This window comes from Adiantum capillus-veneris, chromosome 6 (assembly GCF_014529385.1).
Source record: "Adiantum capillus-veneris isolate H3 chromosome 6, ASM1452938v2, whole genome shotgun sequence".
NCBI classification, from domain to species: domain Eukaryota; kingdom Viridiplantae; phylum Streptophyta; class Polypodiopsida; order Polypodiales; family Pteridaceae; genus Adiantum; species Adiantum capillus-veneris.
In genome coordinates, this window is record NC_140936.1 from 156,174,842 (window position 1) to 156,192,293 (window position 17,452).

General features: G+C 41.8%; 2 protein-coding genes across 2 annotated transcripts in view; both read right to left on the bottom strand.

The window, feature by feature from the left end:
• LOC147456557 (uncharacterized) lies at positions 1-7,464 on the bottom strand. Its single transcript, XM_086513861.1, has 6 exons — positions 7,418-7,464; positions 7,248-7,328; positions 2,435-2,457; positions 1,781-1,846; positions 1,014-1,135; positions 1-924 (listed from the first exon to the last, which is right to left on the bottom strand). Exons 1-6 carry the CDS (start codon positions 7,462-7,464, stop codon positions 883-885), a joined length of 381 nt encoding a protein of 126 aa, XP_086369987.1. The 3' UTR covers positions 1-882.
• The window catches only part of GB1 (GTP-binding protein 1), a 25,875-nt gene continuing 15,519 nt past the window's right edge, over positions 7,097-17,452 (bottom strand). The window contains exons 5-6 of the mRNA XM_086514989.1: positions 7,639-7,742; positions 7,097-7,569 (exon numbers count right to left, since the gene is read on the bottom strand). Of these exons, the coding sequence (XP_086371115.1) occupies positions 7,467-7,569; positions 7,639-7,742 (207 nt within the window). The 3' untranslated portion in view covers positions 7,097-7,466. The remainder of the gene's footprint in view (positions 7,570-7,638; positions 7,743-17,452) is intronic.

The window sequence follows — 17,452 nt, forward strand, 5'->3', positions numbered from 1 at the left end:
TTGTCAAAATCATGAGCCAAGTTAGTTTTTTGGACTTTTGCACAAAATTATAAAGTGAGCATCCACCTTCCTCACACTCATCATCTATAAAATCACATTTCATTTGTTTTCTTTTTGAAGCAACCTCAAAATCATTATTGCATGACTCATTTTGTGCCATTGCTTGAGCCTCCAATTCTCCATAAGAAGGAAGTGTATTAAAAATGTGCTCCCAAAAAAGAGCAAGTTATTCAAAGCTTGGTGATGAACAAAATAGTTCTTTGAAAAAAGTGAGAATTGATCATAAAAGTAGACATCATAATTATTTGAAATAAAAAAAGAAAGGCATCATTATCAGCCAAAATACTAGAGAGCATGAAAAGGGTACATTAAAGAGCTATCCCATGCAAAATCTTATTTCTAAAGATGTTATCACAAGCTACTAACGCTCTCTAATGAAAAAAATTTACTAGTCATTCTCCATAAAAGGATTTCTAAGTGCCTTACTTCAAACTCCTTTGTGCATCCTCTTTGTTACATTGCTTTTGACCCATTTTGTCTCTTCTCTCTAGACAATATGGCAGGCTCCACCATATTTTTCACGATGGTTGCATCATTGTCAAAGGCAAAGCATGTATATCCTAAAATCATTACAATATATGACAGTGGTGCCATGCCACAACCCATCTCAATTTCCAATCCACTTGGAGCCTAACAAGTGCAAAGTACACACCCCATAAAGCCCATGCTCTTTTAAACGGCACCATGAACCAAACAAGAAGAGTGTGGGTGTTGGGTCTCCTTACTCTCTGACATATAATGAGCCCGAAAATCTTCTTCATTTTCAATGAGTGCGCTTTGAATAGACCTTGTTGTTCTCAACAAACAAAGATGGAGAGTAGCCTATTCTATGGGCAAATAAGAGTATGTTGCAACACACCTACACTAGAAATTAAAATGAAATATATTAGTCCATAGCCATTGAACATACTCATCTGGAGCTTAGCACACACAAAGCTACTACAAATACTCACACTATAGGGATTCTCCATTTGCATGTAGCCTCCATAAGGAATCTTGTTTCCTATCACCACTCTCCTTGAAACCACAAGACCTTGACAGTATGCATACTTCTCTATCCAAGAGAGACATATACCTACAGACTCATCAAACATGATGAATGTAAAAAGAATGCACATATACATCTAAGCAAGAGGTAATGCAAAGACGAGTGCCTTGCAATGGGCTGATAACAAGCCTTCCAACAACATATTCAAGACTAGAATGTAAAATTGAGATCATGATCCTCTATCAACGCATCCCAATCAAGAAGATCTTCTCCAACATTTATTCCCACCATGCAAAAAGTCTATGAGGACAAGTTTTGCAGCCCACTTGATAGTTTTTCCTCCATGATGGTAATCATAATCCGGACTAGCGTGCAAACAAGAAAACTCATGCAACTTCCCATTATCTTCATTTCTTTGTCCTTTCTCAAAGTATGTACCCGTCTCAATGTGGTCACCAACACAACATCCAAAGATGGAAGAAACACTTGTCGCCTTCTAAGGCTCTATCTAGGAAGATCCTCCATGAATGGACGTCGCAACCTCTTTTGCAAGGCTTACATCACGTGAAAATTATACATATTAAAATACTGTAATATATGTGTGAACAACACTCATGTCACATATTAGGACATGTATGTGTAAAGAACACTTACTCATGTAAATATACCCAAAGACTAAAGAGACGCGTTCCAAAACACTCACAAAACAAAAGCATTTCAAATACAACTCACCAAATGTATCCTCTTCTTGAATCATTTGTAAAATCTCTTTGTGAGCCTTGTCTTTATTTAAGTTATCTACAACAATACAAAAAAAGTTCAGCAACCCCTATATTTTGGAGAGCATTTGGAAACGCTATCAAAACATAGCGGTGAGGACTACTTGCTCATCGCTATGTCTTTTATAGCATTTGAAAATGCTACTTAAAAAAGGAGTGGTAATGAGGACTACATCCTCACCGCTATGTTTATTACAGCATTTGGAAATGCTATTGAGAACATAGTGGTGAGCAAGCCATAAACACAAAATTAAGCTTAAAGAGAATTTGTAGTCCAACAAATTAAACATAGCCAATAACGAGCCTTTTAAGACACTCTTTCAAATTGATACTGTCTTTGAAAATGTCTCAAAGATGATGCACTGACCACTATGCCCTCAAAAACTTAACAGTCTGGCCTTCATGCTATATTTGGAACAAAAGAGTGAGAATGAAGTGTTCATCACTATATTTTGGATCGCGTTTGGACACGCTTTCAAACTAGCCATGAGCATTCCATGAAAACATATCTAGATCAAAATTCAAAGATGTTCCTTTGTTTTACGATTTGAAATGTAAAGGATGAAGTCCTCACTACTATGTATTTTACTGGATTTGGAAATGTTACCCAAAACATGGTGGTGAGAACTTCTTCAACAAAAGCATATTGACAAGACTGAAGTGCTCACCGCTATGGTTTTTATGAGCATTTGGAAATGTTGTAAAAAAAACATAGCATTTTATACATGTGAGGATTCTTCTACATGTGATTTGAAGTGTAAAAAATTGTTTACTTGTCAAGTTTTTCTTCTAGTTAGGCGTCTTTTCCAATCTTTGCTTGTGTGTTCTACAACACGTTTGTCAGTTGTGTGGTTGTTGGTCTAAAAAACATAGCAACCTAAAAAACATACTTGCATTGGAAATTTTGGAGCCCTTTTTAAATTACAACACATACTCAATCTTAGGTCTCAACTTTGGATTGTGTCAATTCAATTACAATGCAGTTATACTGACCTATAGGGCATAGCTCTTCATGAGTCTTCCCTTGTATGCAAATGCAACATCTCCTTCGGATTTAGGGACTGATGAGGCTTCTTAAGTTTGCAAGTCTCTTTAATGGATTTAAAACATAATCTAAAACGCATGTACTTTGTAACAAGTCCCCCCGCCCGCCCCCCCAACACACACACACACACACACATAACTTTGCAATAACCTATAAGATTGCAAGTGACATGAGATTCTATGCAGTCTTGATGAAGCCTATTCCATATCCACCAAAAGTGAAAATGGTGAATGCATAATATTATAAGAATGGAGTCATCGATTACACCAATCTAGAATTTTTCTATAATCAAGTCTCTTGAATGCATCCAAGACATAATCTTAAACACATGTACTACGTAACAAGCCCCCCCCCCCCCCCCCCCCCCCCCCCCCCCCCCCCCCCCCCCCCCCCCCCCGCCCCCACACAACACACACACACATGAAAAACTGAGCATTTACCTAAGCGACTACAATTCAAAAGAGATTCTATGCAGTCTTGATGATGCCTATTCCATAGCCACCAAAAGTGAAAAAAAGGCATGCATGTACTCTCTCTTGTAATTAAGAGGAATTGTATCATATTGGTGAATGCATATTATCATAGAAATAGAGTCATGGATTACATCAATCTAGAATTTTTCTACGATCATAAACCATAATCTTTGCTTTGAAAATGAAATTTGTTCGTCTTTGAAGAACCAACTCTATGCAAAAATTTACATGTTGCCCTCAGATTTGATGTCCACGGGCTGATTAATTATATGCAACAATTCCTCTCCAATTATGAAGTGATAAACACTTATAAATAAATCCGTTTGCAATGATTTAACCTTGAGCAATGTTTTTGGGCTTAATAGCAAAAAGTTTATTTTTCCAAAAGTGCTCATAGCAGGAGGCTACTACTTTGGTAGGAGTAGTAAAGGTCAGCAACTTGATATCATCATTTGACAAGGCCAAAACTCAAATGTGCCACTAATGTTTTTAGTAATTTCCAAGTTGATTGCCCAGGTATTCTAGAGATAGCACCACCATTGGCTGGCTAAGAGCATTGAGGCACCCCATCCCGAATGTTTAATTTGATACACATAAGCTAACTCGGTTTTTTTTTTTTTGGTTTTTTTTTGGGGGGGGGGGGGGGGGGGGGGGGGGGAGAGCTTTGTTAGTGCATGGACACATTAAGACTTTGACAAAGAGCTTCCCTCAGATTCGATGTCCACGGGCTGATTCACTATATGCAACAATTCCTCTCCAATCATGAAGTGATGAACACTTATAAATAAATAAGTTTGCAACAATTTAACCTTGAGCAATGTTTTTGGGCTTAAGAGAAAAAAGTTTATTCTTCCAAAAGTGCTCATACCAGCAGGCTACTACTTTGGTAGTAGTAAAGGTTAGCAACTTGATATCATCATTTGACAAGGCCAAAACTCAAATGTGGTTTATCACTAGCCACTAATGTTTTTAGTAATTTCCAAGTTGATTGCCCAAGTATTCTAGAGATAGCACCACCATTGGCTGGTTAAGAGCATTGAGGTACCCCATCCCGAATGTTTAATTTGATACACATAAGCTAACTGGGTTTTTTTTCCTTTTTTTTGGAGAGGTTGTGGGGGGGGGGGGGGGGGGGGGGGCTTTGTTAGCGCATGGCACATTAAGACTTTGACAAAGAGCTTCCCACTAAAAATAGTACTGGCACGATAGCTTTCTCTACTTGCACTATCCATCATGCAATTTACACAAGGGGTTGAATGCGAATTCAATCCTCGTACATTTAAACAAATTTGACAATTGAGACGGCCCCTCCCACTCTCGGTAAGACTTTTTAGACTCTCTATATTTTCTACCTTAAGCCAAAATAATCTTTAGAGTAATTCTATCTCAATAGTACCAACATAAGGATACCTTGCTATACTATGGAAGGAGGTGAATTTGAGCTACAATGCCTCGAGAGGGCTCCTCTCCATCAAAACGCCCATGTTCTTGGTTGTGAAGTCTTCATTGTTTGGCACATAGGGCCCTAGATTGTGCTTCCTCTTCATTAAATTCAACAAGACTTGACAACTTTTGGCATTATAGATCTTTGGGCTACTTACTCAATATGGATAATTTATAAGAAATTACATCTCTAAATACACTCTAATCCCAAATACTTGCATTGGAAATTTTGGAGCCCCTTTTTTATTCACAAGACACACTCATTTTTATTTTTAAGTCTCGATTTTGGATTGTGTTTCTTCAATTACAGCGCACTTATACTCACCTGTGGGACATAACGCTTCAATATTTTTCCCTTGTATGTACATGCAACATCTCCTTTGAATATAGGGACTAATGGGGCTTCTTGAGTTTGCACGTCTCTTGAATGCATCCCAAACATCACACACACACACACACAATCTCTCCCTCTCTCTCTCTCTCTCTCTCTCCCTCCACAGAACCAGAAAGAAAGTTGTTCCTTTTCTATTTATCATTGATTTCAAACAGGTTACCCCGATTATCAAATTCCTTATTTCGCAACATCGTTGAGGTATCAAACAATTCCCAGAATGGAAATTGTGAAATCAAACAAACAGTACGGCCCAAGTAAAAGACTTTATTTTTTTTGGTAGTAATGCCTCGGTAGTAATGCACCGTCAAAGTCCAAGGGCGGGGGACGGAGAACTGCAGCCGTCCATCTACTGAACATTAAAAGCCGTAATCTGGACCTGTATCTTGTCGATGCTCGCTAGCTCAGCACCCAGAACGTTCAGAGGCCGGTACAGTCTGCAAGCCTTGTCGTGCTGACACATCAACTCAAAGAATCCTCTATCGTGCTAACACATCAGCACATAGAATGCTGAAAGCGACGAGCGAATGCTTGATTGCTTGCCACAACCGCAGTCGGAATATATTTTGCATGCAATTCTTCAGGAACCAATCATTTGTGCTCATTAGCAGGCGGAATGTCTTGGCAGGTGTGATCTGCATGTCTGCATGCCCCCCTCGGTTTGACGGCCGGGAATGGTCTCCAGGCCATTCCTCTGTAGTAACATTGGCAACCGGAGGAGGTGGTCACTCTTATTACAAGGAATGGCCTCCAAGAGACCATTCCCTACACCGTCGCAGGGCAGCAAATGGTAGACACACATCTACTTGGCTTTCCTCAGCGGAATTTCAGCTGCAATCATCAGATTCTTGACACATCACCAAGCAAAATCTGGCAGTACATGGCGTGCAGGGCTGCACAACCAAAGGGTGACACCTCCAAAGCCAGAAATGACGTGCAGGGCTGAGCAACCAGAGGGTGACACCTCAGCAGCCAAAAATGACTAGTGCTGGCGTGTTGAAACTTGTGTCAATCCCTTGGATTCTTAGTTGGCCCCACTGCCCCCGATTGTGACGGGAGGGAAAAGACACAGTCCTTTCCTTCAGAAAACCGCTCCACCATGGCTCCTGACCTCCGCCAATTGCCATTTGGGGTCCCTGTTTTCTGAGGAAAGGACACTGTGTGTGTCCTTTCTATACCACAGAAAGACTTGGCAGTCAGTATATTCTTTGTACATTCTCGAGCAGTGGGTTGGTAGAAATTTGGGCAAGTCCCCCTCTTCCAGAACCATTGACCTAGCAACATATATGGTTCTTTTTGGTAAACTTTTCTTCTGGTTCAAGAGACTTCACACGGGTAGTGAATCATAAGGAGCCATTATAAATGATTCAAATCAATGACTTCAGCAATTTTATGGTGTGAATAATAAGAGGAGACTGAATAACCTTTCCATCACCACCCTGTGTGGAAGATTAGTAATCTCAATTCCCTCCTAAGTAACAGGATTTGAGTTCAAGACTCACCAGATAGATCTTTGAGGTCTCTTGGGATTGTTCCTACGACATTAAAAGCCCAAGCGCTCTCTCTCTCTCTCTCTCTCTCTCTCTCTCTCTCTCTCTCTCTCTCTCTCTCTCTCTCTCTCTCTCTCTCTCTCTCTCTCTGCATGCATGCAGGCAGTGCACCCATTTACACATTGCACTCGTGTGCATGCCTATGACATTGATTACCCTCATAAGAATACATCCAATTAGACAAATGATGCAAGATCGGATGCAACAATATTGCAACCATGAAACCAAGTTGACCTCATCTTCCACAATTCCAAAAATCGCCAGATTGAAACCCTGGCATTTGCCTTCACAAGTCCAAAACCTGAGATTAAAACTCATCTGTGACTGGCTATCACTAGAAGCTTTTGCGACACGAATGCTACCAGCAGCAGCCAAAATGCTATTCCATTTCTGCTGTATTGATTACATGCGTTAGTGGCAAACAATGTACCATCCCATGACCAGCAAGTGGATGTACTATTCCATGAGCAGATTCATCCATGCAGAACCAAACTTATGTAGAGCTAATGGTGTCTTACATGGTTAGATTGTGAAAGCATGCCACGTAATTGCATATCAATACATAATGGCAACGGCCAGCTTCAGCCACATGAACCAGGCTGTGTAATTACAAAGAATGGCAGCTAAAGATACAATGTATACGTATGACTATTTCCACTCAAAAGAACCCCATATCAAGCATATTTACCCAACGCACATGCGCACTTTCACCTCTGCACTCCAAAGGATTGTCATCGTCATGCTACAACCACAGCATCTGCACGATGCCTCAGCATCTCTGTGCGCTTGCTTTTTCGCATGGCCTCAACAAGCCAAGAAATTCCGTCTCGAATACCAGACCTAAACAGGACAACAGTCATCAACAAAAACAGTCATCTTGTGCAAGAAAAGTACACTTGCTGTTCTTACCCATCAAAAGCTGAGATGGACTGAAAAAGATTGGGGCGATCATTTAGTTCTTTCAAATCAAGATAGTTTGCTAACTCATCAGCAGAAAAAGCCTCTTGCAAATCCTGTAATGCAAATCTCTCTCTCTCTCTCTCTCTCTCTCTCTCTCTCTCTCTCTCTCTCTCTCTCTCTCTCGCGTTGAAAGAGGAAACCGTACTCACAGTTACATGCTTGAGCCTATCCCCTTGTCGGCGATGTTGGGTTAAAGGCCTAAATAACCCCTTTTTGTACATTTTTATACTTTGTCCAGGTTCAATATGAACCTAGACACATTTTTTTAAAGTCACTTCTAATAAAAGGGGAAAAACCTAAAAGTCACTTGTTAAGTTTTCCCCAAAAACGTGAGCTCTCTCTCTCCCCCTGCTTCGATCCCTAGCGCTTCCTCTCTGCTGCACTCCGCCTCCTGCTTCTTGCCCCAATCCTGCACTACATCGCGACGCGCACCTACCGGTACCTTCTGCTTCGCGCTTTCAATTGGTATCAGAGTCCTAGGGTTGCAAAACAGCCCTGCGCAGTCTGTTGGACAGCGAGTTAAAATTGCTCTCCCGCGATCAATTTCGCTTCCATCGCGAAGCCCCTTGTTTCCGAAGTCAAAAAGGTCACCAAAACAATCCAAAACAGACTGTTTTTAGGTCAAAACAGGTGATTTACAGGTTATAACAGGTCAAAACAGCAATACGCAGGTGTACCAAAGTTGTGGGATCACATGTATTGATGTTTGTCGCGACAAATTGAGTGAAAAGCCAAGTACAAGTGCTTAAAATTGCACTTTTCAGCTGAAATTTCAGATTTGAACAGTTTCATGTAAAGAAATTGTGGTCTACCGTATGCAAAGTCTTGTGGTTGCTCCTATTTGCTGAAATTTTCATCCTATTGCATCTCTCTTGTATACACACTTGTGGTTGAATTAAAATGGCTTCTTCCTCTTCCGCATCTGACACTAAAAGTTTGATGGAAATCAAACAGTTCGATGGTCAAGGCTTCGACCTCTGGCAAGAACGCATACAAGTTATCCTTTTCTTAAAGGATTGTGAAGATGCATTGGAAGAGAATAAGCCAACAGGTTTGTCTGACGAAGAGTGGGCCAGGTTGAATAAGAAGGCTATGGCCTACATCAAAATAGATATCAATGATGACATTTTGATGGACATCAAGCGTTTGGACTCTGCTTATGCAATATGGCAAAAGCTAAAGTCCAATTATGAAAACACGACTCCTGTGAACCAGGTGCATTTTGTAACTAAGTCAGACTTTGTAAATAATTAATTTATTTACGAGAAAAGAATTATCTAATTAGTTGTGTGCACATCAGAATAGATTTAGCAGTTCTGGGGCCTGAGGTGCGCCCAAGTTTGGGCCAGTACACCTCAGGGAGACCCTAGCAAAAAATACCATGAAGCCCTAACGATTGGGAAATCGGGTCTTCAATGAAGGGGTAGATAGTAGCCTCAGATTTCAGGTTCAGAAAATTACGCGCGCTAGTGCAAGCACAAGAATGAGATGGGGTCCTTAAACTATTAACCCTAAGGCTTGATTATTTTACGGCCTTAGGATAAGTTAGTTAAAAGTATTCTTAAGTGATTTTACACTGGACCAAATGGTCGGACAAGTGCGAACAGGTAATGCCAAAGCATTGCTGGTACGGCAATGCGCTAGGGAGCAAATAAAGTTAATAAAGTTTTCATTTGTTGCATCTATGTGTGCAGTTGTGCACTTAATTGCACATTTCATTAACTAGCATAGGATTTTTAAAGTCAAAAGTTAAATGGTTTTTAAATTTAAAGTACGTGTGCCACTTGGCACACTTTCCCATGCAATCTCTCTCTCTCTCTCTCACTCCCTCTCTTCATGCTAGCGCCCCCTCTTCTGGGAGGCTATAAGAGAGCAGCCCCTCCCCCTCTTGCCAGGTTGGCAGTGCACTACCCCCCCCCCCCCCCAAGTTGACCATCCTCTACGCAGTGAAGCTCTCCATTGAAGCTTGAGAGCAGCACCTTGTGGTGTATGTGGAGCCTCTGAGCACCCATCACCTAGAACAAGGCCTCTCATGGTTGCTTACAGCTTTGGGAGAAGTTTCATCGCGTAAAGTAGTAGAAAACTCTCTTTCTCCCTTGTCTAGCTGATGCAAATTCCCTGTTTTCAGCCCCTAATCACTTGTATTAGGGTGAATTTCAGCAAAGTCTTAATAGAATCTCATTCCCCACTACCTACTAGTACTACACATACACCAAGTTTGGAGCATTTCCATCGCGAAAAGGACCTCCAATTTGGCATTGGAACACGCTCAAGTAACAATTTCTGGTTATGTGCAGCAAGCGTGTGTGTGTGTGTGTGTGTGTGTGTTTTGCATGTTTCTGTGGTTGGTTAATTGCAAGAATGATTACCTCCAAAGTGGCAAAGTTAGCGGAAGATAGACCCTCATTCGTGAGAGCTTCCGATGAGTTTTGTGGAAGGTAGACTCCCCCCTACGAGAGCTTCCCAAAATCTCGCAGAAGAGGATAGATCCTCTCAGTAGTCAGAGAGCAGTTCTTCTACTCTCTCAGTCAGAAGCAGAAAAAGGACAAGAAAGAATAGAGGACGGGCTTTCGCCCTGTTCCTGTGCTTGTAAAGATTCTCCCTTCGTAATAAAGATATTCTCTTTATGGGGGGGGACCAACCCATCTTCTGATCCCCAATGAAGTGTCAAGCTTTCTCTCTCTCTCTAATTCTCTTGAGTATTTGAAGTGCAATTAAACGTCAGTTTACGCTTTCGTATTTTTGTGACAGTGGTATCAGAGCAAGGTCATCTCTCTCTTCCTTAAGGGATTGACGACTCTTGGCACACTGCAGAAAATGGGAGGACGCGAGATATAGTTCTCTCTCCTTCAACAGCAGGTGGAAGAGTTACAAAAAGCTCTCTCCCATCCAGAAGTCCAAAAGATTCTCCATACTCTTGAGAAAGGGAAGGAGAAAATGCCGATGGGGTCGGGAGAAATCCCGCAGAACCCAAAGGCGCCAGAACCAAGGAAAGATCCTTTGATTGGAACCTCCCGCATGAACGAGAGGCAGAGGAAACCTCCAGAACGTCATGTGCGGTTTAACCCAAAGGTTCAAGAGAAGGATCCCCCTGATTCCCCTCAATTCTCTTTCATGAAGGATCTGGATGACATCGTTGCTCCGGAAGACATGTTTCTTGACAATCCGTCGCAGCAAGAAGTGCATTCAAGGGAAAAGACTCCTGTCCATAAGGAGTCTAAGCATAGAAAGAAGGAGCACCATAAGAAGAAGCCCAACAGGCAGAAAACATTCAAGTCGGGACACAAAGATGTGAAATTCGACACCTACAATGGACAGCGTGATAATGACAAAGCTTTGGCTTTCATCAGCCAATTCGAAGTTGCATTTGCTGAAGGGAATTTTAAAGAAAGATCCAAGCTTTGCCATGTTAGTATGTACCTGAAAGGCACCGCCAGCAGTTGGTGGTTAACCCTTATCCTAGAAGATCGTAAACCCCAAGATTGGACTGCTTTCAAGAAGGAGTTCTACACACAGTTCCTTCCTCCAGACTATGAGGAAGAGGTAAAGAAAGAATGGGATCGACTTTCACAGTCAGAGAACGAAACTGTTCCACGCTATGTGGATAGGTTTTGGGACGTTCTCTTGAAAATCACTCCATTCAAGAAGATTGACGATTCGGAGAAGATGCGCAAGTTTGAAGCAGGTTTGCATGAAGCCTTGCAAAAGGCTATGAAGCTTTACCCTCAAGGTAACTTGCAGATACTTATGGAATCAGCCCGCATAGCTGATGGAATACATGACAAGGGTACTCCCAGGAAGATGGAGCAAAGCACTTACCATGCCAAGCAGAAGGCTCTCCATGAGCAGCCTACCTCTACTTCTTCTTCGCAAAGAAGAAAAGAACCGCCTCCGAAGTAGAAGCAAAGCCAAATCAGCCCAAGAAAGGGAGATATCTCTCTCCTGCTGAGTTGCGAACCTACATTAGTAAAGGAAGATGCTTCAAGTGCGGACAAGTTGGTCATATGAAGGGTGATTGTCCTACCTCCACAACCACCCTCTTCCAATGCAGTCCCAGATGTGAAGGGAAATACAACCAAGGATGGAAAAGAAAGAGCTCTTCTTAAAGCATGGGGTAGCATCAACAACCAACGGGCTCTCATTTTGTTTGACCCTGGCAGTGCAGACAACTTCATCTCTACCAAGCTAGCTAATGACCTGAACTTGCAGCCCAATCATTTTGGAGTTTCTATTCAAGCACAATCCGCTTTCAAAGGGCAGAACTCAAACTCTACTCCAATCATAGGGAAGTTGAATCTAAAGGTCGACGACTACAAAGATCAAGAGTCTTTCTTACTAGCTTCACTTGAAGGATGCGATGTTATCTTGGGAATGCCTTGGCACTACAAGATGCATCCCATTCCGGACTATGTTCAGAAAACCTTATCCTTTGCTCATAAAGGAAAGGAGTATCTTGTACTTGCAGATGCAGGTGATTGGCGTATTCCTATCGCCAATCACATTGCGATTAAGAAAGAAATGAAAAAGTGTGTTTCAGCGTACTTGATTTTTGCAAGAGAGAGAGATGTGTCTGTTTCACAACTTTCTTCCTCTTTAGAGCAAAAAAGACTTAAGTTATTAGAAAGTTATAAAGATTGCTTTGCAGATGAACTTCCAAATGAACTCCCACCTTCGCGACATGAGGATCATACAATTGATTTGATCCCAAGAAGTTCTCCTCCAAATCAGCCCCCTTATCGAGTTAGTCTAATGCAGCAAGAGGAAATTCTCAAGCAGGTTAACGAACTTTTGGAGAAGGGCTTAATAAGGCCTAGTACTTCTCCATATTGTTCACCTGTCTTGCTAGTACAAAAAAAGGATGGCACATTCCGCATGTGCATAGATTAGAGATCTCTAAACAAGATCACAATCAACAATCGATTTCCAATCCCTCGGATTGACGACATTCTTGACAAGTTACAAGGAGCAAGTGTTTTTAGTCGTATAGACTTGAAGAGCAGTTATCATCAAATCCGCATAGCTCCTCGGGATGTGCATAAGACTTCATTTAGAACAACCTTCGGGTTGTATGAATTCTTAGTGATGCCTTTTGGACTCACTAATGCACCAACCACATTCAACAGAATGATAGATAGAATCTTCCACTCATATAGAAGCTTCACAGGCGTTTTCTTTGATGACGTCTTAATCTTCTTAGAGACGGAAGACGAACACTATAAGCATCTCGCCTTAGTGTTTGAAGAATTACGCAAACACAAATTATTTGTGAATGCTAAGAAGAGTGAGTTCTTTTTAAAAGAAATCCACTATTTGGGCCATATAGTGTCTCACAATCAGGTGAGGATGGACCCTGATAAGATTCAAGCAATTGTAGAATGGCCTACGCCAACTACAGTACATGATGTACGAAGTTTCCTTGGCCTCTGTTCCTATTATCGGCGTTTCATTCGAGCTTTTGCCGCGATAGCAGGTCCCCTCCATGACGTGACAAAGAAGTGGATTCCATTCCATTGGGGGTTTGGACAAAAACAAGCTTTCGAAAAGCTTAAGTATCTACTCAGTCACGGACCTGTTCTCACCGTCCCTGATCTTCACAAACCGTTCGAGGTATACTGCGATGCATCTGGAGATTGTGTAGGAGCAGTTTTGAACCAAGAGGGTCACGCGATAGCCTATGAAAGTCGGCGCCTTAAAGATGCAGAGTTGCATGTTTCCATATACGAGAAAGAGTTAATGGCAGTAATCCATGCTCTTTCCATTTGGAAACACTATCATTAGGAGCTGATTTTATTATCAAGACAGATCATCAAAGTCTTCGCTACTTTCTCACACAGAGAAAGTTATCAGAAAAGCAGATGAGATGGACAACTTTCTTTCAATGTTCCATTTTCATATTTTACATACTTCTGGAAGGAAGAATGCAGTTGCAGATGCTCTCTCCAGGCGTCCAAAGATCAATGCACTAACAACAATTTATCATGAGGAACTAGAATCTCTCAGCGAGATGTATCCTCAAGATCCAGACTTCGCCACAATTTGGGCAGATCTTCAAGCTGGTCACTCAAGGCCACCTTATTCCATTAGGGATAATACACTCTATTGTCAACAAGCAATATGCATAGCTCAGCCCTTACGACAGAAGGTGATGGATGAAACACATAATTCCCCTTATGCTGGGCATCGAGGAATTGCTTCCACCACTAGTGCCCTCGAAAGATATTTCTTTTGGCCAACACTCCGTGCGGACATTGAAAAACATGTACGTGAGTGTTTAGTCTGCCAAAAAGTAAAATATGACAGACATAAAGTTTATGGCAAGCTTCAGCCGCTCCCTGTGCCTAACACGCCATGGGAAAGTATTGCCATGGATTTTATTACGGATCTTCCTCGATCCAAGAATGGAAATGATGCAATCTGGACTATAGTAGACAGATTCAGTAAGCAAGCACATTTTCTTCCAATAAAGAAGACGATCAAAGCTGATCACATGGCTAGAATATTTCTAGCTCAGATTTTTAAACACCATGGATTGCCAAAGACTATTGTCAACGATAGAGATCCCCGCATGACTAGTCTATTTTGGCAGGCATTGTTCGAAAACTTGGGAACTAAGCTTGATTTTTCATCAGCTTATCATCCTCAAACAGATGGTCAAAGCGAAATCGTTAATGCCACTGTTTTAGATCTCCTCAAGTACTATGTTTCGGAACGACAATCCGAATAGGAACAGTACTTACCAATAGTTGAGTTTGCGTAAAATAATACCATACATTCCTCAGCTGGTAAAGCTCCCTTCGAAATTATTTATGGGAAGCCACTCTTACTTCCTATTATGGTGACCACAGAAAACATCTTCGCCGCAGATGAATTTGTGCGCAATATTGATATTGCCCATCAACAAGTAAAGCAAGCGATTCTTCGTACTCAAGAGCAACAGAAGAGAAAAGCAAACAAGCACAGAAGGAATCTCAATCTTGAAAAAGGACAATATGTCCTGCTTCGGTTTGAGAAAGCTAGATTGAAAAAGCGGGTCGGCAAAGGGAAAGTTGTCAAACTTTCCCATAGATTTTACGGCCCTTTCAAAATTACAGATAAAGTCAATGACATGACTTTCAAATTGGATTTGCCTTCTAACTGGCGCATCCATAATGCTTTTCATGTCAGTCTCCTCCGACCATATGTTGGACCTCCTCCAGTGGCGCCAGTACAAGAAGATCCTCCATAAGTCGAAGAGACTGAGGAAATCCTTCAACCTGAACAGAAAATACACCACTCGCAGAGACAACTCAAGTCGGGGAGTCTACATCGAAAGTATTTAGTCAAGTTCAAGAATTACACTCCTTTAGATGCAAAGTGGATGACTGAGTCCGATCTTAAGGACTACCCAGACATCTTGCACAGTTATGTTGACGCTCTACAATTGAGGTCAACTGTTTAGAACCAAGAGGGATGTAACTAAGTCAAACTTTGTAATTAGTTGTGTGCACATCAGAATAGATTTAGCAGTTCTGGGGCCTCAGGTGCGCCCAAGTTTGGGCCAGTGCACCTCAGGGAGACCCTAGCAGAAAATACCCTAAAGCCCTAGCGATTGGGAAATCGGGTCTTCAATGAAGGGGTAGATAGTAGCCTCAGATTTCAGGCTAAGAAAATTACGCGCGCTAGTGCAAGCACAGGAATGAGATGGGGTCCTTAGACTATTAACCCTAAGGCTTGATTATTTTACGGCCTTAGGATAAGTTAGTTAAAAGTATTCTTAAGTGATTTCGCAATGGACCAAATGGCCGGACAAGTGCGAACAGGTAATGCCAGAGCATTGCTGGTACGGCAATGCGCTAGGGAGCAAATAAAGTTTTCATTTGTTGCATCTATGTGTGCGGTTGTGCACTTAATTGCACATTTCATTAACTAGCATAAGATTTTTAAAGTCAAAAGTTGAATGGTTTTTTAAATTTTAAAGTAAGTGTGCCACTTGGCACACTTTCCCATGCAATCTCTCTCTCTCACTCCCTCTCTTCATGCTAGTGCCCCCTCTTCTGGGAGGCTATAAGAGAGCAGCCCTTCCCCCTCTTGCCAGGTTGGCAGTGCAATACCCCCCCCCCCCCCCCCCCCCCCCAAGTTGACCATCCTCTACGCAGTGAAGCTCTCCATTGAAGCTTGAGAGCAGCACCTTGTGGTGTATGTGGAGCCTCTGAGCACCCATCACCTAGAACAAGGCCTCTCATGGTTGCTTACAGCTTTGGGAGAAGTTTCATCGCGTAAAGTAGTAGAAAACTCTCTTTCTCCCTTGTCTAACTGATGCAAATTCCCTGTTTTCAGCCCCTAATCACTTGTATTAAGGTGAATTTCAGCAAAGTCTTAATAGAATCTCATTCCCCACTACCTACTCTACACCTACACCAAGTTTGGAGCATTTCCATCGCAAAAAGGACCTCCAATTTGGCATTGGAACACGCTCAAGTAACAATTTCTGGTTATGTGCAGAAAATTACAGCAAGTGCGTGTGTGTTTTGCATGTTTCTGTGGTTGGTTAATTGCAGGAATGATTACTTCCAAAGTGGCACAGTTAGCGGAAGATAGACCCTCATTCGTGAGAGCTTCCGATGAGTTTTGTGGAAGGTAGACTCTCCCCTACGAGAGCTTCCCAAAATCTCGCAGAAGAGGATAGATCCTCTCAGTAGTCAGAGAGTAGCTCTTCTACTCTCTCTCAGTCAGAAGCAGAAAAAGGACAAGAAAGAATAAGGACGGGCTTTCGCCCCGTTCTTGTGCTTGTAAAGATTCTCCCTTAGTAATAAAGATATTCTCTTTATGGGGGGGGACCAACCCATCTTCTGGTCCCTAATGAAGTGTCAAGCTTTCTCTCTCTCTCTAATTCTCTTGAGTATTTGAAGTGCAATTAAACGTCAGTTTACGCTTCCGTATTTTTGTGACACATTTGATGCGAAAGTTGGTGAATATGCAGCTTGATGACTCGAAGTCAGCTTCTGAGCATTTGAGTGCTTTTACAAGTGTTTGAGTCAGTTGCAAGACAGTGGGCTTTAGCAATTCGATGATAAGTTGAAAGCTATTTTCTTGCTTATGACATTGCCAGATACTTGGGAAACCTTGGTTGTCTCTTTGAGCGATAGTCCCACCCTCACGTATGACGGTGTGAGAGGGTCTATTCTCAATAAAGAGATTAAACGCAAGTCTAGTGGGGAAGGTGGCAATTCTGCCTACAATGCAAGAGGTAGAAATCAAAAGTGTGATGCGGGCAACAGGACTCAAAATAGAAGTAAGAGCAAGACAAAGGATAAGGATGTCACTTGTTATCAACGTGGCAGAAAGGGTCACAAGAAACCCGATTACAAGTATTTCAAAAAAGAGCAGGAAAGGAAGAAGGAAACGCGAGATAAGAAGAAGAGATCAGAAGAAAGGGGAAAAATCAGCAAGTGATTCCTCCAGGGATGCTAAGAATGCAAATGTATCCTCTAGTGTGGTCATTGAGTTATCAGACGTTGAGGAAATCTTGGTTGCGGGGCTTCATGCCCCTCAGATTTGGTGATAGCTAATGCAAAAAACATGCTTATCTCGAAGAAGGATGTCATTGATGCATTGCTTAGTACTAATGATGGCCTATCCCAATCATGGATAGTGGATTCTAGTGCTTCATTCCATGTGACTCCATCTTTGGAGTGTTTTGCTACATATGCTACAGGCAATTATGGCAAGGTGTACCTTGGTGATAATTTTGCTTGCAATATTGAGGGAATGGGTACTATGTGTT